The 27,459-nt window shown below is 52.0% G+C and overlaps 8 protein-coding genes across 8 annotated transcripts; all 8 read left to right on the forward strand.

Moving 5' to 3' along the window:
- Positions 1–5,858: 5,858 nt before the first annotated feature.
- LOC123717232 (histone H3) lies at positions 5,859–6,451 on the forward strand. Its single transcript, XM_045673122.1, has one exon. It carries the CDS (start codon positions 5,961–5,963, stop codon positions 6,369–6,371), a length of 411 nt encoding a protein of 136 aa, XP_045529078.1. The 5' UTR covers positions 5,859–5,960; the 3' UTR covers positions 6,372–6,451.
- Positions 6,452–7,159: 708 nt separating this feature from the next.
- On the forward strand, positions 7,160–7,628 carry LOC123717240 (histone H4). The gene has a single exon (XM_045673131.1). The coding sequence runs from the start codon at positions 7,261–7,263 to the stop codon at positions 7,570–7,572; it is 312 nt and encodes a 103-aa protein (XP_045529087.1). The 5' UTR covers positions 7,160–7,260; the 3' UTR covers positions 7,573–7,628.
- A 1,103-nt stretch (positions 7,629–8,731) lies between these two features.
- On the forward strand, positions 8,732–9,959 carry LOC123717229 (late histone H1-like). The gene has a single exon (XM_045673119.1). The coding sequence runs from the start codon at positions 8,760–8,762 to the stop codon at positions 9,576–9,578; it is 819 nt and encodes a 272-aa protein (XP_045529075.1). The 5' UTR covers positions 8,732–8,759; the 3' UTR covers positions 9,579–9,959.
- A 1,867-nt stretch (positions 9,960–11,826) lies between these two features.
- LOC123717238 (histone H2A) lies at positions 11,827–12,341 on the forward strand. Its single transcript, XM_045673127.1, has one exon. The coding sequence runs from the start codon at positions 11,900–11,902 to the stop codon at positions 12,272–12,274; it is 375 nt and encodes a 124-aa protein (XP_045529083.1). The 5' UTR covers positions 11,827–11,899; the 3' UTR covers positions 12,275–12,341.
- A 4,098-nt stretch (positions 12,342–16,439) lies between these two features.
- On the forward strand, positions 16,440–17,151 carry LOC123717235 (histone H2B). Its single transcript, XM_045673125.1, has one exon. It carries the CDS (start codon positions 16,507–16,509, stop codon positions 16,879–16,881), a length of 375 nt encoding a protein of 124 aa, XP_045529081.1. The 5' UTR covers positions 16,440–16,506; the 3' UTR covers positions 16,882–17,151.
- A 307-nt stretch (positions 17,152–17,458) lies between these two features.
- On the forward strand, positions 17,459–18,086 carry LOC123717533 (histone H3). The gene has a single exon (XM_045673579.1). It carries the CDS (start codon positions 17,596–17,598, stop codon positions 18,004–18,006), a length of 411 nt encoding a protein of 136 aa, XP_045529535.1. The 5' UTR covers positions 17,459–17,595; the 3' UTR covers positions 18,007–18,086.
- Positions 18,087–18,794: 708 nt separating this feature from the next.
- On the forward strand, positions 18,795–19,263 carry LOC123717536 (histone H4). Its single transcript, XM_045673583.1, has one exon. The coding sequence runs from the start codon at positions 18,896–18,898 to the stop codon at positions 19,205–19,207; it is 312 nt and encodes a 103-aa protein (XP_045529539.1). The 5' UTR covers positions 18,795–18,895; the 3' UTR covers positions 19,208–19,263.
- A 6,524-nt stretch (positions 19,264–25,787) lies between these two features.
- Positions 25,788–26,267, forward strand: LOC123717535 (histone H2A). The gene has a single exon (XM_045673581.1). The coding sequence runs from the start codon at positions 25,861–25,863 to the stop codon at positions 26,233–26,235; it is 375 nt and encodes a 124-aa protein (XP_045529537.1). The 5' UTR covers positions 25,788–25,860; the 3' UTR covers positions 26,236–26,267.
- The last annotated feature ends 1,192 nt before the right edge of the window (positions 26,268–27,459 follow it).

The raw sequence follows: 27,459 nt of genomic DNA on the forward strand, positions 1-27,459 counted from the left end.
CGAGCTCTTTTCGATTTTATATATAAAGGCGCTCTCCGCGCGTGAACGCGGTTTGTACGGTCTTCTGCCTTTACAGTGCACACGAGCCTCTCTTTGTACTGTATTGCCGTAGTTTTTATTAATAAAAACTCAAGCAATCGCCGTTGAGGATCCGCCTTGCACCCACTTACGCCGACGCCGAAGCAAAGAAAGCGCTGCGCCTAGTCCGGCCTCCCACCAGCGGGTCTCACCGGAGGATGCGCATGTGCGGACCGAGCTGAGGTGTTCAGGCTGTGCCTGGCAGACTCCGGCTCCAGCTATGGAGCGAAAACCGCGTCGCGATGCGTCCGGCCCGCGTGCCAACGTACGCTCCCGCTCTCGCGGTCGAGCCGCGTTACCGCCGCCGCCGTCGTCATCGTCGCCGCAACCAAGTTCGTCGCGCAACCGGTCCTTGAGTGGCTCTCGCTCGCGTAGCGATCGAGCCCCGGGACCCGGAGACGAAAAACCGGGCGAAAAAGCTGTTTATGGCAAACAGCTCTCGTCGCGGTATACTGCCGATCGACACCCTGTCGATCCGGCCCCCCACAACCCCGCCCCCGCAGTGATTACTACTACAGACAATACTACACTGACTCGCGCAGACCCCGAGGTCTCTGGTGACTCGCGCCCGGCTGGCGCTCGAGCCCCCCTCGCGGTACATAGTGAAAGTGTTAGTGAAAGTGTTTGTGTTTTTGTTAAAAGTGCCGTTGAACAGTCGCAGCTCTCGTCGCGGTATACGGACGACGAGAGCACCTATATGACTACCCCGCACCGACCTCACCCCTCGACACAGATGGCGCCACCGGACTTAGGAACGCACCTAACAACACAAGTAAGTACCGGTGTTGATTTTCATCGTGCCGAGGGCGATAGCCACGCTCATGGGCACGACCCGGAAGAGCTGTTGGCCTATCTGGAAGGCGACCTGCGGCCATTGCAGCCCGTCTCACCTCGCGCCGGCTATGAGTTGGATGCGCTTTTTGTTGCGCAAACAATCATAGGCCGGTTCGCTACAGACGGGCTCGCACGCGCTATGTGCGAGTACCTGGCGCAGACCCGCAGGCGCCTTCTAAGTGAAGGCCTAATGACATCGCCACTGTCAAGTGACGAACACGACGCGCTTGCCGAGGCAAGACGCGTGCAACTACGCCGCCCGCCGCCGCGCGACTCCGACGAGGACGCCGCCGGGTCGGCACCCAAGCGTGTCTGTGCGCAGACCACGCCACCTGGTGTCAAACTCATGACACCACAAATTACACAAGTGCAACCGGCGCCGCTCTCGCAGCGAGACCCGCGCCGCCGACGCCTAACGGACATGCCTACAGACACGGCGCCTACCGCAGCGCCCCCCGCACCCCCCGCGCCCCGCGCGGCCCTTGCGACGGCTCTTCCGACGCCGCAAGATGCGGCGAACAATATTATTAATAATAATGCAGCGGCCTCTTACGCCGCAACGACCACCTCGCCGGCAGTAGCCCGCCGGCCCCCCCTTGCACCCCTGCCCCCCGCGCCTCCAAAGCCCAAGTATCCGCCGTTCGTGATTGAGTCTCTCCCTGATTGGACAACGCACGTCAGGGAGATGAAGCGGCGGCTTGGGCGCACAATTAATGCGCGCGCATTCGGGCAGGGGTTAAAAATCCTACCCCAAGATGAGGAGGAGTACCGTTTGGTGCAGCGGTACCTAGGGGAGTTGGAGAGTAGCGGCGTCAAAGTCGTCTACTTCTCCTACTCCCTACCAGCAGAGCGGCAGCTGAAGGTGGCGCTACGAGGCATTCCGGCGGACACGGAGCCCGAGGCCATCTTGTCGGAGCTGCGCGACTTGGGGTTCGAGCCGGAGCACGCTCAGCCCATACGTGCCAGAAGGGGCAGGCCGGGGTGCATATTTTTAATTATCCTGCGCCGCACCCCCGACCTCACCCCCGCTATATACAACATAAAGGAGCTGTTGTGTATACCGGGGGTCACCATCGAATCTTGGCGGGGCAAAAGGGGCCCCGCTCAGTGCCACCGTTGCCAAGGTTTTAGGCACTCTTCGCACCAATGCCACCGGGCCTTAGCCTGTGTGCGGTGCGGGGAGGAACACCACTCCGCCGACTGCCCCCTACCAAAGGGGGCCACGCCGAAATGCGCCAATTGCAAGGGGGCGCATACGGCTAACCACAGCACGTGTCCGGTGCTGAAGGAGGAGGCGCGCAATAAGCGCGCAGGCACGGTGGCGCACACCGCAGGGGGCAAGGGTGCCGCGGACGCGCGCGGTGCGCATGATGCGCGCGGTGCGCGCGGTACGCGTGGCGCTCGCGCTGCGGGACCCGCGGCGCCGCGTTCAAAGGGAGGAGAGCCGCGCACGCATGCGCAGGCTGAACGGCGCGCCCATGAGCAGCGCGCCGCACACCCGCAGGATGCGGAATTAATTTCGTACCCTGCGGAGCCTCCCAGAGGCCAACGCAGGCGCCCCCGAGGTAGAAGAGGCCGGGGGGGGTTACAACCCCCCGCCCCCCCGCGCGCGGAAAATTCCGCGCACTTCGCGGAGGGCCCCAGTAGGGCCGCCCCTGACTCCGCTCCAACCGCTGGAGCCTCCAGGACCGCCGGACAGCGCGCCGCACGCCCCCGCAGCGGGGGCCCTCTGAGGGGCCAGATGTTCCTCAGCGAGGCGGCGATTGCTGAGGCGGTCGACAGGGCGGTCAACTCGTTGTTGAGCGCCCTCTACCCGACTCCGCCTGCCCCGACCCATGGAGGACGCCGGCCGCGCAGTCGAGGCGTAAGACACATACATAACCAACAAAAATGATCTTACGCCTCCTACATTGGAACGCCGAGGGCCTTAGGGGGAAAGGTCCCTACCTGCGCAACATCTTACGTACACATAACGTAGATGTTGCGCTCATTTCTGAGACACACCTGCGCCCCACCGAACGCCTGAGTGCTGCGGGCTACTTCGTTTACCGCGAAGAGCATCAGGCGATCAACGGGGCGCCCATGCGCGGCCTGGCAGTGCTGGTTAGAAGGAGTATTCCTCACCGCGCTATCCAGGCCGTCAACCGGACTGGCATCCTGACGCTGGGGGTAGAGCTGGAACTGGGCGGTCAGCCCACAGACGTGTTGGCCGCCTACGCTCCCCCCGGCGCAAATTTCATTGAAGCCGAGCTGGAGGCAGCTCTCAGCGCGAAGCCGACGATCATCGCGGGTGACTGGAATGCCAAACACATCAACTGGCATTCCCAAGTCACGAACGCGCGAGGTCGTCGCCTCCTGCACCACGCCGAAGAGCGCGGCTACCTGGTGTGCGGACCTGACTCCGCCACCCACTTTCCTAGGATAGCCGCCCACAGGCCGGACACCATCGATCTGGTGGTGCACAACCGGCCTGACCTCCACCTAGCGCAGGAGGTCCTGATGGACGAATACCAGTCGGACCACCAGCCGGTGCTGTGCCTTATCGCGGGGGCTCCATCCCCGCCCGCACGCACCCGGAAGGTCACCGACTGGAACACCTTCGAGTCCATCATGGAAGACACCCCTGCGCCCGGCCCACCGGATTCGACAGGCGCCGTTGACGACATGGCGGAGTCCATGACGCGGCAACTCCAGGCAGCTCTGGCGGCAGCGACTTCAACGCGCACGCCGGAGATCACCTGCCAGGACCTTGCACCCTATGTGCAAAGGCTGATTCAGCGCAAGCGCGCGCTCAGGAGGCAATGGCAGCGCAACCGCTGCCCCGCGCTCAAAACGCAGCTGAATCGCCTCGCCGAACGTGTCAAGGCCGAGCTGGCCTCACACGAACGGCGCACATGGGAGTGCACACTGGGAGAGGCCACTACAGAGCCTACCCGCCTCTACCAACTTTGCCGCCGTCTCTACAGGACTCCAGAGCCGAAGCGTCCCCTTCGCGACAGCAACGGCGCCATCATTTACGATGACACAGATCGGGCCGAAATATTCGCCGAACACCTCCAGCGTCAGTTCTCGCCGAACCCCGCGACGTCCCCTACGCGCGTGGCAGAGGTGGTGAACGCTGTCGAGGCGTGGCTGACGTGCCCGATCTCTACCGACGAAGCCCAGATCTTCTTCTCGCCGTCACAAGTGCGGAAGAGGATCTCACGACTGCGACCCAGGAAGGCGCCGGGACCGGACGGCATCACCCACGAGGCGCTGCGCCATCTGCCCATGAGGTGGATAGTCGCGCTGTCGCGCCTCTTCACGGGTATCCTCCGGTATACGCACTTCCCCAGATCATGGAAAGAGGGCAAGGTGATCTTAATATCGAAGCCCGGGAAGGACTCTACCCGACCCGAGAGCTATCGACCCATCACCTTGCTCTCGACGCAGTCGAAACTGTTCGAGTGGCTGTTGCTGCAGAGGATCGAACAGTACCTGCAGCCGAGGCCCGAACAGTTCGGCTTCCGCGGCGAGCACAGCACGACGCTGCAGTTGACGAAGGTGCTCTACACTGCAGCCTCGGCCCTCAACAAAAAGGAGGGGGCCGCCGCCGTTATGCTGGACATGGCGAAGGCCTTTGACCGTGTCTGGCACGACGGCCTCGTGCTGAAGCTCATCGAGTCTCCACTACCCCGCCGAATGGTCGCCGTGCTCCGCGCCTTTCTCACCGAGCGCACGTTTTTCGTTGCGACGGGAGAGGCAGCGTCGAGACCGCGACCCATCACGGCGGGAGTCCCGCAAGGCAGCGTGCTATCGCCCCTGCTGTACACCACATACACCGATGACGTTCCGTGCCCCGAGGGGTGCACACTCGCCCTCTACGCCGATGACACGGCGTATGTGGCGACATCGCTGGGGGCCTCGCACGCCGCCCGAAAACTCCAACGCGCTCTGGACCTCCTGCCAGAGTGGCTGGACAAGTGGAGACTCGCCGCCAACCCGGACAAGACACAGGCAATTGCCTTCGGCCGGGGTAGGGTGCCACCACCCTTGCGCTTCCTGGATCGAGACGTGCCGTGGAAGTCGCCGGTCACCTATCTAGGGGTCACCATAGACCGGACTCTTACCATGAGGCACCACATCTCCAGGGCTGTAAGGAGCGCCAAGTGGGCGACGCACATGCTTCGCCCACTGATCACAGGCAACCTACCCCTCCGCACCAAGCTCGCGCTACACAAACTGTATGTGCGCCCTCACCTCACGTACGCGGCACCGGCGTGGTTCTCCTATGCCAGCGAGACCAACCGCCGAAGACTGCGCATCGTACAAAACACCGTCTTACGACGCGCAGTAAAGGCACCACGCTACGTGAGGAACGCCACCATAGCGCGAGACTTGCGGATGGAGTCGATCGACGAGTTCGTCGCACGGCTCGCGATGAGGATGTTTGATCGAGCGGACGCCTCTCAACATCCTCACCTCCAAAACATCGCGCCGTGGCACTCCAGGCCGCCCGACCGATACAAGTACCCGCGTGAGCTCTTCTCCGCGGGTCCCGACGACACCAGGGCAGCAGCTGCGGCTTCGACCGCTGGTCGCCTCGCTGGGCCTCCCCCGGGGCCACCGGGGGTCTCACCCGGCGGAGCTTGACCGCGAGCCGCGCTAGCTGCCCGATACCACCTATCATGACATCAGGGCCAAGTCGAGACTACTCCTTGGCCCCCTCATTACCACCGGATTTGACACCCCGGACATGACCCCATAGGCTGCGCGCAGCGGGTAGAGACTGAGTCTCCCCGCGCGCCTGCAGCCCCCACCAAGGGCTATATTTGCCCGCCCCCGTACCGCCCTGTATCAGCAGGGCGCGAACAGAAACGCCACTTGAAGGGGGCATACGCCCCGAACAAGAAAAAACACCCCCCTCGCGAGGGAGGGTGTAACAATAACTACGAATGGTGAACGCGGTTTATATCATCACCACAGTTGATACGCGACGGACGTGTCGATCGTGATCGTATAATTTTAGAGTTGAGTTAGTTAGTGAGCGAGTTCGAGCAGTCGTCGTAATGGCACGTACAAAGCAGACAGCCCGTAAGTCCACCGGCGGTAAGGCGCCGCGAAAGCAGCTCGCCACCAAGGCGGCCCGCAAGAGCGCTCCCGCCACCGGCGGCGTGAAGAAGCCTCACCGTTACAGGCCCGGCACCGTCGCGCTGAGAGAGATCCGTCGCTACCAGAAGAGTACCGAGCTGTTGATCCGCAAGTTGCCGTTCCAACGTCTGGTGAGGGAGATTGCGCAGGACTTCAAGACCGACCTCAGGTTCCAGAGCTCCGCCGTGATGGCGCTTCAGGAGGCGAGCGAGGCGTATCTGGTGGGTCTCTTCGAGGACACCAACCTGTGCGCCATTCACGCCAAGCGAGTGACGATCATGCCCAAGGACATCCAACTGGCGAGACGCATTCGCGGCGAGCGTGCTTAATTTTGCGTAATATGTATACATAACATAACATATTATTATTATTATTATTACTACAACAAAAGGCCCTTTTCAGGGCCGCATATGATTCAAATGATGCATCTAATTGTGCACACTCAACAGTAGTGCCACAGTCAGACAGACATCACGTGTCGAACGATTAAAACGTAAAACTTTTAAAATAAAATAAAAAAAAAGTAATGAACTGATAGAAAATTATTAATCAACTTGTTTTACTACACTTGATTTACAAAATTTTGACTAAACAGACCAATCGCACCGTCTGTCCGGTAACAAACAGGTTTTAAAAGAAATAGAATAAAAAATAAATATATATATTATTTTCTATTATGCGTCTATATTTTACACTATTGTTACATTGTTTCTTAGAAAACAATAAGTACCTCACGCCCACAATAATAAATATTTTTTTTATTATTTAAGTACATATTTATGGCACCACTTAAGGTTGCGTTGCGTTGACTCTTGTCAACTCAGTTTAATAATTTTGTTAATTGTTTTTATTGATTTTTTTGTTTGCGTATTACGTCTTTACCGTTTGTAGTTTGTCATAATATAATAGACATATTTGGAGGGTTCATTTTGCTTATTTATGTAGTTATTATATATTATACATACGTAACCGACAACGAAAATAACATTAAAGGACGAATATCTCTACAAACCGACCGACCGATTCCCCCCCCCGCGCCCCTCGGACAACTGCCGCCTTATATATATATTCGAGGTTCGGGCATTTTTCTCTATATAAACCGCGTGTTAATCGGCGCGAAGCGCATTCGAACAGTGAACGTAGTACGTGAGGCACGTACGCAGTGTTGGTTGATTCTTACATTCACTCAGTTTTCAATTCGAAACTCGCTGGTTCACAATGACCGGTCGCGGTAAGGGAGGAAAGGGATTGGGAAAAGGTGGCGCGAAGCGGCACAGGAAGGTGCTCCGTGATAACATCCAGGGTATCACCAAGCCGGCGATTCGACGTCTGGCGCGCAGGGGTGGCGTGAAACGTATCTCCGGTCTCATATACGAGGAGACCCGCGGTGTTCTCAAGGTTTTCCTCGAGAACGTCATCCGCGACGCGGTAACCTACACGGAGCACGCCAAGAGGAAGACCGTCACCGCAATGGACGTCGTGTACGCTCTGAAGCGCCAGGGCCGCACCCTCTACGGTTTCGGAGGTTAAGTTGGGTTCGGTCGTATATCCACTGATATATACCTATACCTACCTAACTATATGTATTTTTCAACAACAATAAAAAGGCCCTTTTCAGGGCCGCATATGTTTCGATAATAAAAATAAAACGTTATCACAACGACTAAACGTCACCTAAAATTAATTAATATACCAATATATGTTTATATTTAATAGATGGAAAATTAATATCGAATGCAAAACCGCTACATTTCCCTATAGATATCTAAAGCTAACTATCTACATACCTACATACACGTTACGTGTAGCATGATAATAATATAAAGTCTTCGTATGTACTTAGTATGTAAAGTAGGTACACGGTACGGCTTTAACAATCACGTCGTAATATAGCGTAATTGAGAGATTTTGATAATAATATACATATGATATATTATGAAAATTAACAATATAGATATACGTCTAACCTAAACGGCCGCAGGTCGCGACCGAATCGCTCCTGGGCTAATGAAATTTTCTTATTTACATCTTTTGTTATATTATCATCAACCTTTTACCAATATATATATTTTATTAATAAATAATATATACATTTCATTTGTGTAGTGTGTGTTACGGAGCGAAGAGAACGCGCGCCTCTACGGCCTCGTCTCGGAGAGTGGTGCTGTTCTACAACATGCCGCATTCGATGCGATAAAATCAATCGTAATCTTAATATATTGTCTAAACGAACGGATCCCGTTGAACCTTGGAATCTTGACGTTCAACGGGAGACATCGCACGTGCGAATACCGTTTGATTTAATTGTTTAATTGTCAATTTAAAGTTAACGGTACGCGCGCGAGTCGACAATAACAAACTTTAAAAGTCGATACCTAACGCACGCCAACGCCTGCAGGGCGACTCGAAGTCGTGACCGGTCGCGGATATCATAAAGTCTAATTAGAATAGAGATTTTGTGCAATTTCTCGATTATATATTGGAAAAAATCCGATCAAACTGAGACGTGTTAGTGAAAAGTTTCCACGCCGAATACGAGAAAACGCATATAGTTGGCGAAGCTCTCGTCGCGGTATACTGATTCGTCTGGCAGGCGCTCACTAGCGCCGCGCACTCTTAGCATTGTTGTACATTGACTACAATTTTACAATATATTAAAAACTCGTTAATTTACGTGTAAACGTTAAGTGTCTAATTAATTGTTAATAAAAAAAAAAATGGCCGACACAGCAGTAGCATCGGAGACACCCGCGCCGGCGACGCCCGCCAAGAAGGCACCAAAAGCGGCAGCGGCCGCGAAGAAACCCAAGGCGAGACCAACGCACCCCAAGACTTCCGACATGGTCAACAGCGCGATCAAAGAGCTCAAGGAGAGGAGCGGATCGTCCCTGCAGGCGATCAAGAAATACATCGCCTCGAATTATAGCCTAGACGCCGAGAGGTTGGCGCCGTTCATAAGAAAGTATCTCAAGCGCGCGGTCGCCTCCGGCACCCTGATTCAGACGAAGGGCAAGGGCGCATCGGGCTCGTTCAAGATAGACAGCAAGTCGGGAACCGGCGGCGGCGCGGCGAAGAAGGCGACGGCCGCCTCCGCTTCCTCCGGCGGCAGGGGCTCCGCCGCGGCGGCGTCCTCCGCGGCCAAATCGGTGAAGAAGCCGACCGCACAAGCCGCCAAGAAGACCGCCGCGAGTGCGGGCGCCAGGAGCAAGAAGGCCGCCGCCGCGGCCGCCGAGACCGCGTCCCCCGCCAAGGCGGGCGGAAGGGGTGGCACCGCCAAAGACAAGAAGGCAGCCGCTGCGGCCAAGAGGAAGCCGGCCGCGTCGGCCGCTCCGAAGAAAGGTCGCGGCTCCGCGGCCCCCTCCGCCGCAGCGTCCGGCAAGGGCGCGTCGACCACCGCCGCCGCTTCCAAGGCGAAGAGGAGCGCGAAACCACCGACCAAAAAACCTAAAGCACCCAAACCGAAGAAGGCAGCAGCCGCCGCGCCCAAATCGAAGGCCGCCACCGCTAAAAAGGCATCGGCCGCTTCCAAGAAGTGAACGCGACAATCCACGTTCAATACGCACGAGCCGCCGCACTGTGTTCGCGTGCGCTGATCACCGGTAAGAAGAAGAAGGAGGAGGAGGAGGAGGAGGGTCGGCCACCGGACGGAAGAGCGACGAACGCATCACAAGTTGGTCGGTTGTGTCGATGTTGTATGTATACACACACACACAACAACACGCACAAACACGCCACACAAAAAGCCCTTTTCAGGGCTAACATATGTTTCGCGAAACCGAAGTTGAGAGTTTCAATCGATAAATAAACGTGAAAAGGTAGTAATAATAAAATTACTTATATATAATTAAATAAATAAATAAATAATAAGAGATTACCTATTTTGTCGAAACATATACATATTCTAAATCAACGTGTATGCCTAAAAAATATGATTATATATTAAAAATATCAAAAACAGTACAGAACAGTAATAAACAAAATAAAAACTTAAACCACACATCAATAGATATTTGTAATTAAGTTGTAAGAGCGAGACAGCAACGCTAGGGGTATATACGCAAAGATGTATGTATATTATAAAAGTTAAATATTTTATATAAATAAACTTGAAATAAGCTTGCTATAAGCACACGTTTGTACACGTGCAATAGTAGGCACGGCGGCACGGCGGCACGCCAGGCAAGCGTAGACGATTGCAAAGCTTTCCAAGGAAACGTTTTTGAACTATTTGTATATATATATATATATATTGTATATATATATATATATAGTATTTACGTGCATTTTGTTAGTATCATGTGTTGGTATAATGCCTGTATGTATGCAATGCACGTTGTTAAAGATATAAAAAAAAAAAGTAGTGATATACATATTATTAACTTACCTATTTGCTAGCAACTCGACAGCCGTCGCGACACTTAATTAATGCGATCCTAGAAAACAACACTTCACAGTTCAGTCTTAGAGATATATAGATAGATAGACATTCTCTCTGATCATCTTGATCGTACATCACATCACATCACGTCACGTCACATCTCATCTCAATCAGTTCGTTGAACGCGCGCACTTCACACGAGAGATACAAAAAATAGACAAATAGATAAATCGATAAATAAATAAATAAATAAATATATATATTCATATCACACCTGTATAGCACCGCCGTTCTTCGCCACAATCACCGTACCGTACGACACCACCATAACCACCACCACCGTCGCGATCACTTCTTCTTCGTCGTCGTCGTCGTCGTCGTCGTCGTCTACCAATCGCTATAACAATAATTAATACGTGTTAATCGCACGGGCCCGCCTGGAGCGTCGCCTCCGCCTCCGCCGCCCGACTGCCCGACTCCCGACAAAACAATATTCTAAAATTAATATTACCTTTGCCAGATGTGTGTTGGTGCAATAAAAGTTGCAAACAATAGAGAGACCTATTGCACTACCCCCGCCCCCGCCCCCCCGCATATTTCATATTTCTACTGTACATCATTGCCATCATTTTACAATATCTTTAAAAAATAATGTGCTAAAAATATGAGATTTATATTTTATACACCTACGTATATATATTACGTAATTAGGCAAACATACCGGGCTGTCTGTCTGTCTGTCTGTCTGTCTGTCTGTCTGTCTGTCTGTGAAACCCTAACTTGAAATATAAAAATCGACAATAGGTTCATTAGAAGTTATCATCTATCTTCTACCCATTAGTAGTGTCTACTTCACATTATTATTTATTAATTATTATTATTATTTTTTTTTTTTTATATAAATAAGTCGCGGAGGGACGGTTAAACGTAACAGTATAAGAATATAAGAATACAACGTATAAGATTATATATGTTATTTTATTTGGAATTGATAATTCAAATAAACAATTTGTGTTGTGTTGTGTTGCTTAATTTCATTAAACTTAAAAAAAATAGAGAAACGTCATTAAAACTCAATTCAATCTCAAGATTCGACTACTTTTTCCAACCGCGATGGATGGATGCTACCGCCATCTAGTATACAATAAAGAAACATACTACTTTTTTTCTTTACATAATATTATGTATACGTAGATACGGTACTGGACGTCAGTCAGCCCTCCCCATCTCGCTCGCTCTCTATCTCTCAGAATATCGCTCGCTCGCTCGGCCGGCATCCAATCGCGTTTAGTAGCGTAGAGAAGTAGACCTCGTCGTTTGTCATACCCGGCCGGTTGGTTAAATACCGTTGGAATTTATATTTAACAAATTCGTCGCTATGGAAAAAAAAACCTCACTCACCAGTCTTACCGTTTCGCTGTCGAGTAGTTGTGTAGAGTAGTGTCGTGTTGTGTACGTACAAACAAACAATCATACAAAATGTCCGGACGTGGCAAGGGCGGCAAGGTCAAGGGGAAGGCAAAGTCGCGTTCCAACCGCGCAGGTCTCCAGTTCCCGGTCGGTCGTATCCACAGGCTGCTCAGGAAGGGCAACTACGCCGAGAGGGTGGGTGCCGGTGCGCCGGTCTACCTTGCGGCCGTTATGGAGTACCTGGCGGCCGAAGTGCTCGAGTTGGCCGGTAACGCGGCCCGTGACAACAAAAAGACCAGGATCATACCGCGTCACCTCCAGTTGGCCATACGCAACGACGAGGAGCTCAACAAGCTACTCTCCGGCGTGACCATCGCACAGGGCGGTGTACTGCCTAACATTCAGGCGGTCCTTCTCCCCAAGAAGACCGAGAAGAAGACATAAATTACATTACAATACAATCGTATCGTTGTCATTGCAACGACCTAAAAGGCCCTTTTCAGGGCCGCAATATGATTCATTAAAACGCAATGATGGTGGTGGTGGTGGTGTGGCAACCGTACCACCACCATTTTTTTGTTAGATAAATGTTTCAACGACATAATACGTACTTCGATCTCACCGAGATTATACCTACCTACATATTATTATCTATTATAAGTATACTACTAATACTACTACTACTACTACTACTACTACTGTGATATATAAAAACGGTAATCAGACTAAATGTAATATTAGTAGATGATTATTTGTTTCTATCAAATTAGTATTAAATTACCTATACTACAATATAATATAGACAATAACCAATACTTAATAATAATAACACGCTCGAAATTCCTCGCTTACGCAATCATCCAATCAGTAATACTTAATAGACAATACATGCATACTATGTTATGTACATTTTTTTTTTGTTGTTGTTGTAAATTTTACTTTAAATAACCATAAATAAATCGTGTCAGAGGGAGAGGGAGACGGATTTTTTTTTTTTTTTTTTTTTTTGAATGGAATCTCGCTGTTGGCCTTAAGGGCCTTTACAGCTCAGCTCGGGCTGTTTTGGCGAGCGTAGCTCGGCCAGAATGGCGTTTTATCCCGCGGCTAGCGCAAGGGCGTCTCCTGTGAGACTCGAACCTCGGCTTGGGCCGTCGCGGGGCGGTCAATCGCCTGAAGGGCAGGACGGAAGCTCACTGTAGTGAGCGAAGTGCGAAGTAAAGGTCCTCGCCTTCCCCGGTGAAGGCGGTTTTTTACCCTAAACTGTGATTGGCTATTTTTATTATGGGCCGCGCGGGCGGCATTTAATTTATTGTTTGCTACTGTAATTGGATCGTCCGGATCCGTTAGTATGTGTCGGGGCCTCCTACGGGCCTTTTTTGTCGGGAAGGGGTAATAGTTGATGCTATTACGCACCAGCGGATTGGGATGGTGTTTAGCCTTGTCAAAGTGGCGTGTGGACGCCAACTTCATCCATTGGGCTATGGTAGGGAGCTCCAGGTCATGGTGGAGATCGACGTTTCTCACATAGAAGGGCGCACCGGTCGCGATTCTCATGAATCGCGACTGAAGCACCTGTAGTCGGTGTATATAGGAGGGGGCACAATGCGCAAAGACTACGCTAGCGTATGTCATGCACGGTCGGATGCAGGCCTTGTACAGGGTGACCTTGTGTCTTAGAGACATTTGACTCCTTTTATTTAGGAGGAAATGAAGGCGAGAGAGGACAAAATGTGCCTTCTTGCGAACGGCGGCTATGTGCTTTCGGAAAGACATGCCGCTATCGAGCGTGACTCCTAGATATTTAACGGACTTTTGCCATGGAATGGCTTGCCCGTGTAGGGTTACCTCTGTCTTGAGGTGAAATTTATCCCTAGCGATAGCACCGGGGTTGCCCCTGGCAAAGAGAACTGCTACGCTTTTCTCGGGATTTATTTGGAAGCCCCATTTCCGAAACCATTCGCCTAACGACGTGGTAGCGGTCTGGAGTCTGTCCACAATGACACCTCTATCTTTATGGGTGGTATAGAGAGCGGTGTCATCGGCATAGAGGGCTAGTTCCACATTGGGAGCCCTAGGGATGTCGCCGGTATACAGCGTGAACAGAAGGGGCGAGAGGACCGAGCCCTGAGGGACTCCGGCCATGATGGGGCGAGGAGACGATAACGTTCCTTCTACGCGATAGCGCATTGAGCGGTCGGACAAGAAGTCGTGTACGATACGCACGAGTCTTAGTGGCACATTAAGGTGGTAGAGCTTGTAAACCAAGCCGTTGTGCCAGACCTTGTCGAAAGCTTTCGCTATGTCGAAGAAGAGCGCACCCGTGGCTCTCGGTTTCAGGGAGCTATTCATCCCGGAGAGGATGTGCTCCGTGATTCGGTGGACTTGATGAACGCACGAGTGGGCCGGCCTGAAGCCAAACTGCTCATCGGGAATGAGCCCCTTATCTAGGGCAAAGTCTAGGAGGCGCTTTTTAAGTACCTTCTCGTAAAGCTTGCTAAGCGTATTGAGAAGGCTGATAGGGCGGTAACTGGTGGGGTTGTTACGGGGTTTGCCTGGTTTGTGAATACCAATGACAATGGCCTCTTTCCACTGCGCCGGGAAGGTGCAGTTTTCAAGGAGGCAATTGAAAATGGACACTAGTAGGCATATCAGATGGGGCGGGAGGCACCGGAGGACCTTGTTCGAGATGGCGTCGAGACCTGGAGATTTACGAGGCAGTGAACTCTTTATTAGAGTTTTGACCTCGGCGATCGACGTAGGAGGGAGCGGCTCGGGAGGGAGGGGCAGTGCTACGATGCGTTCGACCTCGCGGTTCACGTGTTCGACGTGCGCCGGGTCGCTATGATCGAGATACGGGGTGCACTGTTCCACTAGGTTGACGGCTAAGCACTCGGCTTTTTCGTCGTCGTCGAATGCGTCAGGCAGATTTGGACGCTTGAGAGGGGGCATGGACGCCACCGTGTCGGTTTTTAGGGAACGCGCGAGAGACCAATAGGCCGTGTGCGAAGGTGACAATTCGCTGGTAAGACGGTCCCAGCGTTCGTTTCTAATTTCCCGCATGCGCTCTTTGACTCGGCGCTGCGAGGCGCGGAGTGCTCTGCGGTTTTCGTCGGTCGGTGCTCTGGCGAAGGCGCGAGTCGCCGCGTTCTTCTCGGTCAATAGACGCCTCGCGTCCGGGGGAAGCTCCCAGCGTTGAGCGAACTCATCTGGGACCTTCCGGGACGACTCGGCGACCTTGGTCTGAATGTGATTAGTGACCGAGGAGATCGCGTCTAACGCGTGAGCGGACGAGACTAAATTGTCGGGGACATTTGGGAGGGCAGAGGTGTCGGCGGGCTTGAGGGCCTCGTCTAACTTCTGCCAGTCGACAATGGACTTGAACCTCTTCTCTCGAGTGTTAGGAGGGCCGAATTCAAAGTGAACCGGGAAGTGGTCCGAGTCTAACTCGTGTAACGTCTCTACGCTTCGCGGCTGTAGTGCCACGTTACGTAAAACCGCTACGTCTATGACGTCCGTTGAGAGAAGGCCGTTGCCTGTTATGCCACGGCGAGTCGGTTGTATGGGGGCAATGACGTTGAAATTGAGCACGTCTATAAGCCTATTGAGGGCTAACCCATTAGGGTTTTGTTTTGAACTATTCCAGTCCCCGTGTTTGCTATTGAGATCCCCGACTAATAAGACCGAGGGGCCCATCGCAAACAGGGTTCTGAGATCGCTCTCTAGTATGACCTTGGCGGGAGGGAGGTACACCGACGCGATAATAATCGGCTGATGGCCGGTCATGGCTACGCGCAACACAGAGCACTCTATGTTGGTAAGGGAGGGCGGGTCTAACGGCGAGCAGTGAAGCGCTCGTCTATAATAAATGAGCGTACCGCCTTTCGCCGTAGGTCGGTCGTTTCGCACTACGTTGTAATTTGCGAATCTGGGAGCGCGAACGCTGGGCTTGAGGAAAGATTCCTGTACTAGGAAAATATCTATTTGGTGGCGAACGAGGAAATCTCGAACCAAATCTGCCTGCGGCTTGAAACCGTTTGCATTGAAAGTCACCACGGACAGTGATCGGGCCTTGATCCTAGACGTGGTCGTAGCTATTGCGGTGTGGTGGAGTCTGCAAATTGTCGCACGGACTTAAGGAGCTGGACGTGCTCGATTACGAGTTGCTTCTTGTCTTCCGCGTTGTTGGCGGATTTGAAAGCCTCGGAGAAGGCGACAAGAGCGTCGATGTCTAGCGCGTCTACGATACTAAACGCGAGATTTAAGGCGTCGCGGACCTTTTCTGATTCCGCGGCGGCCTCAGCCGTGTGGCTGAGGGCTTTAGCCGGAGGGCTCACCTTGCGTGTGGGCCTCAGGGAGACGGAGATAGAGACAGATACACATATAATATAACGCCCCGCCCCCTTCGCCGTCGCCGTTCACACCCCCCCCCCCCCCCCCCCCCCCCCCCCCCCCTCTCGTGTCCCATCACGCGGCGTTCTAACGGTAACGACGCGATCGATTGGCCGCCGCGAATCGTATACCATGTAACTCCGGACCGGTTGCAAGAACACTTTCAAAGTGAAGTATACTGAAGTGACGAAAAATGTTTTTTAAAAAAGCTATTCTCGTGTGGTGTGTGCAGTAGTCGATACATTCTCTCAACTCTCGCATCTCGCATCTCGCATCTCGCGTTCACTATGCCACCAAAGACCAGCGGCAAGGCGGCCAAGAAGTCCGGCAAGGCACAGAAGAACATATCCAAATCGGACAAAAAGAAAAAGAAGCACAAGAGGAAGGAGAGCTACGCCATTTACATCTACAAGGTGCTCAAGCAGGTGCACCCCGACACCGGTATCTCTTCGAAGGCGATGTCAATCATGAACTCGTTCGTGAACGACATCTTCGAGAGGATCGCGGCTGAGGCGTCTCGTCTCGCTCACTACAACAAGCGTTCGACGATCACGTCCCGCGAGGTGCAGACCTCCGTGAGGCTCCTGCTGCCCGGCGAGCTCGCCAAGCACGCCGTCAGCGAGGGCACCAAGGCCGTCACCAAGTACACCAGCTCCAAGTGAGCGTCGCGGCGGGGTGGGACAACGGCGGTGACGTACGCAACGTAGGAGACGAACACGTCATCCAGACGCCGCGTCGTCTCAGCGCCGGCGATTTCTCTTATTATATTATATCATAATGAGAGCGATTGACAATAATAATCATCATCATCATCATAGTACCATCAAGTACCAACCAACCAACCAAACGGCCCTTTTCAGGGCCACAATATATATCCGAAGAGTCCGTAGAGACCACATAGTATCAACGACAAGCGTAAAAAACTATAAATAAATACTCTCTAAATACACCACATATCTAGTAAACATTTGACATAAAATCTACCATGAAAATGTATTATTAAATAATATGTCTGCTTTAGTAGTTAACCTACATAAAGAAAAATCAAAACAAACACATACATTGTATGTATACAAGTATAATTATATATTATGCATAACTGTTATCCGCTGACCGACCGACCGACCAGTAATAATATATATTTATTATTATGTTATAAACAATTTCATTCACATAGGTACGCTTCCCTTTTTTTTTCACGCACGGCAAACCCGTCCTTACCCCCGAGCTCTTTTCGATTTTATATATAAAGGCGCTCTCCGCGCGTGAACGCGGTTTATATCATCACCACAGTTGATACGCGACGGACGTGTCGATCGTGATCGTATAATTTTAGAGTTGAGTTAGTTAGTGAGCGAGTTCGAGCAGTCGTCGTAATGGCACGTACAAAGCAGACAGCCCGTAAGTCCACCGGCGGTAAGGCGCCGCGAAAGCAGCTCGCCACCAAGGCGGCCCGCAAGAGCGCTCCCGCCACCGGCGGCGTGAAGAAGCCTCACCGTTACAGGCCCGGCACCGTCGCGCTGAGAGAGATCCGTCGCTACCAGAAGAGTACCGAGCTGTTGATCCGCAAGTTGCCGTTCCAACGTCTGGTGAGGGAGATTGCGCAGGACTTCAAGACCGACCTCAGGTTCCAGAGCTCCGCCGTGATGGCGCTTCAGGAGGCGAGCGAGGCGTATCTGGTGGGTCTCTTCGAGGACACCAACCTGTGCGCCATTCACGCCAAGCGAGTGACGATCATGCCCAAGGACATCCAACTGGCGAGACGCATTCGCGGCGAGCGTGCTTAATTTTGCGTAATATGTATACATAACATAACATATTATTATTATTATTATTACTACAACAAAAGGCCCTTTTCAGGGCCGCATATGATTCAAATGATGCATCTAATTGTGCACACTCAACAGTAGTGCCACAGTCAGACAGACATCACGTGTCGAACGATTAAAACGTAAAACTTTTAAAATAAAATAAAAAAAAAGTAATGAACTGATAGAAAATTATTAATCAACTTGTTTTACTACACTTGATTTACAAAATTTTGACTAAACAGACCAATCGCACCGTCTGTCCGGTAACAAACAGGTTTTAAAAGAAATAGAATAAAAAATAAATATATATATTATTTTCTATTATGCGTCTATATTTTACACTATTGTTACATTGTTTCTTAGAAAACAATAAGTACCTCACGCCCACAATAATAAATATTTTTTTTATTATTTAAGTACATATTTATGGCACCACTTAAGGTTGCGTTGCGTTGACTCTTGTCAACTCAGTTTAATAATTTTGTTAATTGTTTTTATTGATTTTTTTGTTTGCGTATTACGTCTTTACCGTTTGTAGTTTGTCATAATATAATAGACATATTTGGAGGGTTCATTTTGCTTATTTATGTAGTTATTATATATTATACATACGTAACCGACAACGAAAATAACATTAAAGGACGAATATCTCTACAAACCGACCGACCGATTCCCCCCCCCGCGCCCCTCGGACAACTGCCGCCTTATATATATATTCGAGGTTCGGGCATTTTTCTCTATATAAACCGCGTGTTAATCGGCGCGAAGCGCATTCGAACAGTGAACGTAGTACGTGAGGCACGTACGCAGTGTTGGTTGATTCTTACATTCACTCAGTTTTCAATTCGAAACTCGCTGGTTCACAATGACCGGTCGCGGTAAGGGAGGAAAGGGATTGGGAAAAGGTGGCGCGAAGCGGCACAGGAAGGTGCTCCGTGATAACATCCAGGGTATCACCAAGCCGGCGATTCGACGTCTGGCGCGCAGGGGTGGCGTGAAACGTATCTCCGGTCTCATATACGAGGAGACCCGCGGTGTTCTCAAGGTTTTCCTCGAGAACGTCATCCGCGACGCGGTAACCTACACGGAGCACGCCAAGAGGAAGACCGTCACCGCAATGGACGTCGTGTACGCTCTGAAGCGCCAGGGCCGCACCCTCTACGGTTTCGGAGGTTAAGTTGGGTTCGGTCGTATATCCACTGATATATACCTATACCTACCTAACTATATGTATTTTTCAACAACAATAAAAAGGCCCTTTTCAGGGCCGCATATGTTTCGATAATAAAAATAAAACGTTATCACAACGACTAAACGTCACCTAAAATTAATTAATATACCAATATATGTTTATATTTAATAGATGGAAAATTAATATCGAATGCAAAACCGCTACATTTCCCTATAGATATCTAAAGCTAACTATCTACATACCTAAATACACGTTACGTGTAGCATGATAATAATATAAAGTCTTCGTATGTACTTAGTATGTAAAGTAGGTACACGGTACGGCTTTAACAATCACGTCGTAATATAGCGTAATTGAGAGATTTTGATAATAATATACATATGATATATTATGAAAATTAACAATATAGATATACGTCTAACCTAAACGGCCGCAGGTCGCGACCGAATCGCTCCTGGGCTAATGAAATTTTCTTATTTACATCTTTTGTTATATTATCATCAACCTTTTACCAATATATATATTTTATTAATAAATAATATATACATTTCATTTGTGTAGTGTGTGTTACGGAGCGAAGAGAACGCGCGCCTCTACGGCCTCGTCTCGGAGAGTGGTGCTGTTCTACAACATGCCGCATTCGATGCGATAAAATCAATCGTAATCTTAATATATTGTCTAAACGAACGGATCCCGTTGAACCTTGGAATCTTGACGTTCAACGGGAGACATCGCACGTGCGAATACCGTTTGATTTAATTGTTTAATTGTCAATTTAAAGTTAACGGTACGCGCGCGAGTCGACAATAACAAACTTTAAAAGTCGATACCTAACGCACGCCAACGCCTGCAGGGCGACTCGAAGTCGTGACCGGTCGCGGATATCATAAAGTCTAATTAGAATAGAGATTTTGTGCAATTTCTCGATTATATATTGGAAAAAATCCGATCAAACTGAGACGTGTTAGTGAAAAGTTTCCACGCCGAATACGAGAAAACGCATATAGTTGGCGAAGCTCTCGTCGCGGTATACTGATTCGTCTGGCAGGCGCTCACTAGCGCCGCGCACTCTTAGCATTGTTGTACTTCGCTTCCGACCGCCGACCCGTGCGGACGTCTGCTCCAGTGCTCTCTCCGTGTGAGTCATCAGTGCTGTAGTGCCATCTCGCTCGCTCCGAGTGAGTCATCGCCGCTTGCCGCTGTACAGTGCGCACGCGCTGTCCGACCGCTGCCTTGCTGCTTGCTGCCTGCTGCCCTCTCATTGGTCAGCCCGATCGCTGCCTTGCTGCCTGCCGCCCTCTCATTGGTCGCTTCGCGTCTTCGGTGTTTGGACATCGGGTTGAAGGCTGCATTTTATGAACGCGGGTTTACCTGCGGCCCTCAGATAGCCACCTAACGGTGCCAAACGGTTATCTGTGGGTTAACGCCTTGTGCGGGAGTGTTTTTGTCCGGGGTGCATACACCGTGCCTTTTTCAAGGCGCGTAACAGCCCCTCCGCTTCCTCCAAGTCCTGTGCACGGCCGGGCCTCCTAGTAGGCACGTATTGGGGAGTAGGTACGCCAACTACTCTCTAGCAACCGGCTAAACACAGGTCCACTGTTGGACGGGTCCTGTCACATCCGTAGGGGCTCTTATACCCAATCTCCTACGGGCTGGTTAGGTCGGTGACAAACCTCACCTCCGCTATCACCAGCGGAGACACACCACATACTAGGGCAAACCATTAGCTTAGGTACTCACCACACTTAGGCAACTAGGTACACACCCGCCGTCAAACTGTTGGCTTCCCGCCAACAGAATGGCGTCCGGGGATCCACCCCCTGACTTAAGAAAAATACTGCTCTTTCTCCAAGAGCGCTTCCCCGACGCTTTGCGGGCTTTTAATGAGTCTGAAACCGCGGATTCGCCGCGTTCCCCATCGCCGTCGCCGCGTAAGGCGAAGAAAAATGCCTCCGCGAAGGCATCGAAACTCGTTACCCGCCCTCGCTCGCGCTCGCGCTCACCACTCCCTGAAGTGGGAAGCGCCAGCGATGAGGAGACGGGTTTAAATTCACGCCCGTCATCGGTCATGTCGACCCAATCCACTCCGGCGTTAGCGGCCGACGAAGCCGCACAAAATTCATCTTCCGAGAGCGACGGCTTTCAAACCGTCGGCCGGAAGAAGAAGCGTTCGGCCAACGGCGGTCCCCCCGCCAAAAGGCCCACTCAAGCCGCCAACCCTCCGAAGAGGGATCTTAGTTCCCTCTTATCGGGAAAACCTGCGCCCCCCGCCCCCGCGGACCGCATTAAAACCCCCCCGCCCGTATACGTTAGGGACAAGGGCGCCTGGCCGGCCCTATCAAAAATTCTCGACACAAAGTCGATAAATTACAAGGCCCGAACGCTAAGGGATAACCTTTGCGTTCAGGTCTTTTCATCTGATCACCACCGCTTTCTAACTTCATACCTTCGCTCTGAAGGTATCGGTGGCCACACCTTCCCCCTACCCGAGGAGCGCGTCCTAAGGGTAGTCATTAAGGGCATCCCAAAGGAGATAGACTCCGGGATAGTCCAATCGGACCTCACTGAGCAGGGATACCCCGTAAGGGATGTATTCCGCATGCTCAAGAGAACAACGAAAGAAGAGTACGACATGGTACTCGTTGTCCTCGATCCCACCCCGAGTGGGAAAAAGATATTTAGCCTGAGAGAGTGTTGCAAGCTCTCGGGGCTGAGGGTTGAAACCCCCCTCAAACACTCCTTCACACGACAGTGTCACCGCTGTCAACTCTACGGGCATGCGGCCCGTAACTGTTTCGCTAGGGCACGGTGCGTAAAGTGCCTAGGCGACCACGGCACGGCGGACTGCAAAAGAACGCTTCCGTGCGCTGAGCCGCCGGCGTGCGTGCTTTGCGGGCAACAGGGCCACCCAGCGAATTATCGCGGGTGCCCTCGTGCCCCCAAGGCGCATAAGCCGGCGTCTGGGCGCACGGCGGGGCGCGATGCGGTCCGTCGTGGCGCGGGAGCTAAGCCCACGTACGTGCCGGCCCCACCTCCTAGGAATAGTGCCTGGACCAAGCCCCCCGTTACGGAGGGCCCTCCCCAGCTCACGTCAGAGGCCTTCCCGCCTCTGCCAACAAAATCGGCAGCCGTAAAGCCTTCCCAGGCGCCGGCGCCGACCCCCGTCATAACGGAGAGGCCCACACGCAAGGTGAGCCCTCCGGCTAAAGCCCTCAGCCACACGGCTGAGGCCGCCGCGGAATCAGAAAAGGTCCGCGACGCCTTAAATCTCGCGTTTAGTATCGTAGACGCGCTAGACATCGACGCTCTTGTCGCCTTCTCCGAGGCTTTCAAATCCGCCAACAACGCGGAAGACAAGAAGCAACTCGTAATCGAGCACGTCCAGCTCCTTAAGTCCGTGCGACAATTTGCAGACTCCACCACACCGCAATAGCTACGACCACGTCTAGGATCAAGGCTCGATCACTGTCCGTGGTGACTTTCAATGCAAACGGTTTCAAGCCGCAGGCAGATTTGGTTCGAGATTTCCTCGTTCGCCACCAAATAGATATTTTCCTAGTACAGGAATCTTTCCTCAAGCCCAGCGTTCGCGCTCCCAGATTCGCAAATTACAACGTAGTGCGAAACGACCGACCTACGGCGAAAGGCGGTACGCTCATTTATTATAGACGAGCGCTTCACTGCTCGCCGTTAGACCCGCCCTCCCTTACCAACATAGAGTGCTCTGTGTTGCGCGTAGCCATGACCGGCCATCAGCCGATTATTATCGCGTCGGTGTACCTCCCTCCCGCCAAGGTCATACTAGAGAGCGATCTCAGAACCCTGTTTGCGATGGGCCCCTCGGTCTTATTAGTCGGGGATCTCAATAGCAAACACGGGGACTGGAATAGTTCAAAACAAAACCCTAATGGGTTAGCCCTCAATAGGCTTATAGACGTGCTCAATTTCAACGTCATTGCCCCCATACAACCGACTCGCCGTGGCATAACAGGCAACGGCCTTCTCTCAACGGACGTCATAGACGTAGCGGTTTTACGTAACGTGGCACTACAGCCGCGAAGCGTAGAGACGTTACACGAGTTAGACTCGGACCACTTCCCGGTTCACTTTGAATTCGGCCCTCCTAACACTCGAGAGAAGAGGTTAAAGTCCATTGTCGACTGGCAGAAGTTAGACGAGGCCCTCAAGCCCGCCGACACCTCTGCCCTCCCAAATGTCCCCGACAATTTAGTCTCGTCCGCTCACGCGTTAGACGCGATCTCCTCGGTCACTAATCACATTCAGACCAAGGTCGCCGAGTCGTCCCGGAAGGTCCCAGATGAGTTCGCTCAACGCTGGGAGCTTCCCCCGGACGCGAGGCGTCTATTGACCGAGAAGAACGCGGCGACTCGCGCCTTCGCCAGAGCACCGACCGACGAAAACCGCAGAGCACTCCGCGCCTCGCAGCGCCGAGTCAAAGAGCGCATGCGGGAAATTAGAAACGAACGCTGGGACCGTCTTACCAGCGAATTGTCACCTTCGCACACGGCCTATTGGTCTCTCGCGCGTTCCCTAAAAACCGACACGGTGGCGTCCATGCCCCCTCTCAAGCGTCCAAATCTGCCTGACGCATTCGACGACGACGAAAAAGCCGAGTGCTTAGCCGTCAACCTAGTGGAGCAGTGCACCCCGTATCTCGATCATAGCGACCCGGCGCACGTCGAACACGTGAACCGCGAGGTCGAACGCATCGTAGCACTGCCCCTCCCTCCCGAGCCGCTCCCTCCTACGTCGATCGCCGAGGTCAAAACTCTAATAAAGAGTTCACTGCCTCGTAAATCTCCAGGTCTCGACGCCATCTCGAACAAGGTCCTCCGGTGCCTGCCGCCCCATCTGATATGCCTACTAGTGTCCATTTTCAATTGCCTCCTTGAAAACTGCACCTTCCCGGCGCAGTGGAAAGAGGCCATTGTCATTGGTATTCACAAACCAGGCAAACCCCGTAACAACCCCACCAGTTACCGCCCTATCAGCCTTCTCAATACGCTTAGCAAGCTTTACGAGAAGGTACTTAAAAAGCGCCTCCTAGACTTTGCCCTAGATAAGGGGCTCATTCCCGATGAGCAGTTTGGCTTCAGGCCGGCCCACTCGTGCGTTCATCAAGTCCATCGAATCACGGAGCACATCCTCTCCGGGATGAACAGCTCCCTGAAACCGAGAGCCACGGGTGCGCTCTTCTTCGACATAGCGAAAGCTTTCGACAAGGTCTGGCACAACGGCTTGGTTTACAAGCTCTACCACCTTAATGTGCCACTAAGACTCGTGCGTATCGTACACGACTTCTTGTCCGACCGCTCAATGCGCTATCGCGTAGAAGGAACGTTATCGTCTCCTCGCCCCATCATGGCCGGAGTCCCTCAGGGCTCGGTTCTCTCGCCCCTTCTGTTCACGCTGTATACCGGCGACATCCCTAGGGCTCCCAATGTGGAGCTAGCCCTCTATGCCGATGACACCGCTCTCTATACCACCCATAAAGATAGAGGTGTCATTGTGGACAGACTCCAGACCGCTACCACGTCGTTAGGCGAATGGTTTCGGAAATGGGGCTTCCAAATAAATCCCGAGAAAAGCGTAGCAGTTCTCTTTGCCAGGGGCAACCCCGGTGCTATCGCTAGGGATAAATTTCACCTCAAGACAGAGGTAACCCTATACGGGCAAGCCATTCCATGGCAAAAGTCCGTTAAATATCTAGGAGTCACGCTCGATAGCGGCATGTCTTTCCGAAAGCACATAGCCGCCGTTCGCAAGAAGGCCCATTTTGTCCTCTCTCGCCTTCATTTCCTCCTAAATAAAAGGAGTCAAATGTCTCTAAGACACAAGGTCACCCTGTACAAGGCCTGCATCCGACCGTGCATGACATACGCTAGCGTAGTCTTTGCGCATTGTGCCCCCTCCTATATACACCGACTACAGGTGCTTCAGTCGCGATTCATGAGAATCGCGACCGGTGCGCCCTTCTATGTGAGAAACGTCGATCTCCACCACGACCTGGAGCTCCCTACCATAGCCCAATGGATGAAGTTGGCGTCCACACGCCACTTTGACAAGGCTAAACACCATCCCAATCCGCTGGTGCGTAACAGCATCAACTATTACCCCTTCCCGACAAAAAAGGCTCGCAGGAGGCCTCGACACATACTAACGGATCCGGACGATCCAATTACTGTAGCAAACAATAAATTAAATGCCGCCCGCGCGGCCAATAATAAAAATAGCCAATCTCAGATTAGGGTAAAAAACCGCCTTCACCGGGGAAGGCGAGGTCCTTTACTTCGCACTTCGCTCACTACAGTGAGCTTCCGTCCTGCCCTTCAGGCGATTGACCGCCCCGCGACGGCCCAAGCCGAGGTTCGAGTCTCACAGGAGACGCCCTTGCGCTAGCCGCGGGATAAAACGCCATTCTGGCCGAGCTACGCTCGCCAAAACAGCCCGAGCTGAGCTGTAAAGGCCCTTAAGGCCAACAGCGAGATTCCATTCAAAAAAAAAAAAAAAAAAAAAAAGGAAAAAAAAACCTCACTCACCAGTCTTACCGTTTCGCTGTCGAGTAGTTGTGTAGAGTAGTGTCGTGTTGTGTACGTACAAACAAACAATCATACAAAATGTCCGGACGTGGCAAGGGCGGCAAGGTCAAGGGGAAGGCAAAGTCGCGTTCCAACCGCGCAGGTCTCCAGTTCCCGGTCGGTCGTATCCACAGGCTGCTCAGGAAGGGCAACTACGCCGAGAGGGTGGGTGCCGGTGCGCCGGTCTACCTTGCGGCCGTTATGGAGTACCTGGCGGCCGAAGTGCTCGAGTTGGCCGGTAACGCGGCCCGTGACAACAAAAAGACCAGGATCATACCGCGTCACCTCCAGTTGGCCATACGCAACGACGAGGAGCTCAACAAGCTACTCTCCGGCGTGACCATCGCACAGGGCGGTGTACTGCCTAACATTCAGGCGGTCCTTCTCCCCAAGAAGACCGAGAAGAAGACATAAATTACATTACAATACAATCGTATCGTTGTCATTGCAACGTCCTAAAAGGCCCTTTTCAGGGCCGCAATATGATTCATTAAAACGCAATGATGGTGGTGGTGGTGGTGTGGCAACCGTACCACCACCATTTTTTTGTTAGATAAATGTTTCAACGACATAATACGTACTTCGATCTCACCGAGATTATACCTACCTACATATTATTATCTATTATAAGTATACTACTAATACTACTACTACTACTACTACTACTACTGTGATATATAAAAACGGTAATCAGACTAAATGTAATATTAGTAGATGATTATTTGTTTCTATCAAATTAGTATTAAATTACCTATACTACAATATAATATAGACAATAACCAATACTTAATAATAATAACACGCTCGAAATTCCTCGCTTACGCAATCATCCAATCAGTAATACTTAATAGACAATACATGCATACTATGTTATGTACATTTTTTTTTTGTTGTTGTTGTAAATTTTACTTTAAATAACCATAAATAAATCGTGTCAGAGGGAGAGGGAGACGGAGATAGAGACAGATACACATATAATATAACGCCCCGCCCCCTTCGCCGTCGCCGTTCACACCCCCCCCCCCCCCCCCCCCCCCCCCCCCTCTCGTGTCCCATCACGCGGCGTTCTAACGGTAACGACGCGATCGATTGGCCGCCGCGAATCGTATACCATGTAACTCCGGACCGGTTGCAAGAACACTTTCAAAGTGAAGTATACTGAAGTGACGAAAAATGTTTTTTAGTACGGTCTTCTGCCTTTACAGTGCACTCGAGCCTCTCTAATACTGTATTGCCGTAGTTTTTACTATTAAAAACACAAGCAATCGCCGTTGAGGATCCGCCTTGCACCCACTTACGCCGACGCCGAAGCAAAGAAAGCGCTGCGCCTAGTCCGGCCTCCCACCAGCGGGTCTCACCGGAGGATGCGCATGTGCGGACCGAGCTGAGGTGTTCAGGCTGTGCCTGGCAGACTCCGGCTCCAGCTATGGAGCGAAAACCGCGTCGCGATGCGTCCGGCCCGCGTGCCAACGTACGCTCCCGCTCTCGCGGTCGAGCCGCGTTACCGCCGCCGCCGTCGTCGTCGCCGCCGAAATCAAGTTCGTCGCGCAACCGGTCCTTGAGTGGCTCTCGCTCGCGTAGCGATCGAGCCCCGGGACCCGGAGACGAAAAACCGGGCGAAAAAGTCGTTCTTAGTGA

This window comes from Pieris brassicae, chromosome 12, assembly GCF_905147105.1.
Source record: "Pieris brassicae chromosome 12, ilPieBrab1.1, whole genome shotgun sequence".
NCBI classification, from domain to species: Eukaryota; Metazoa; Arthropoda; class Insecta; order Lepidoptera; family Pieridae; genus Pieris; species Pieris brassicae.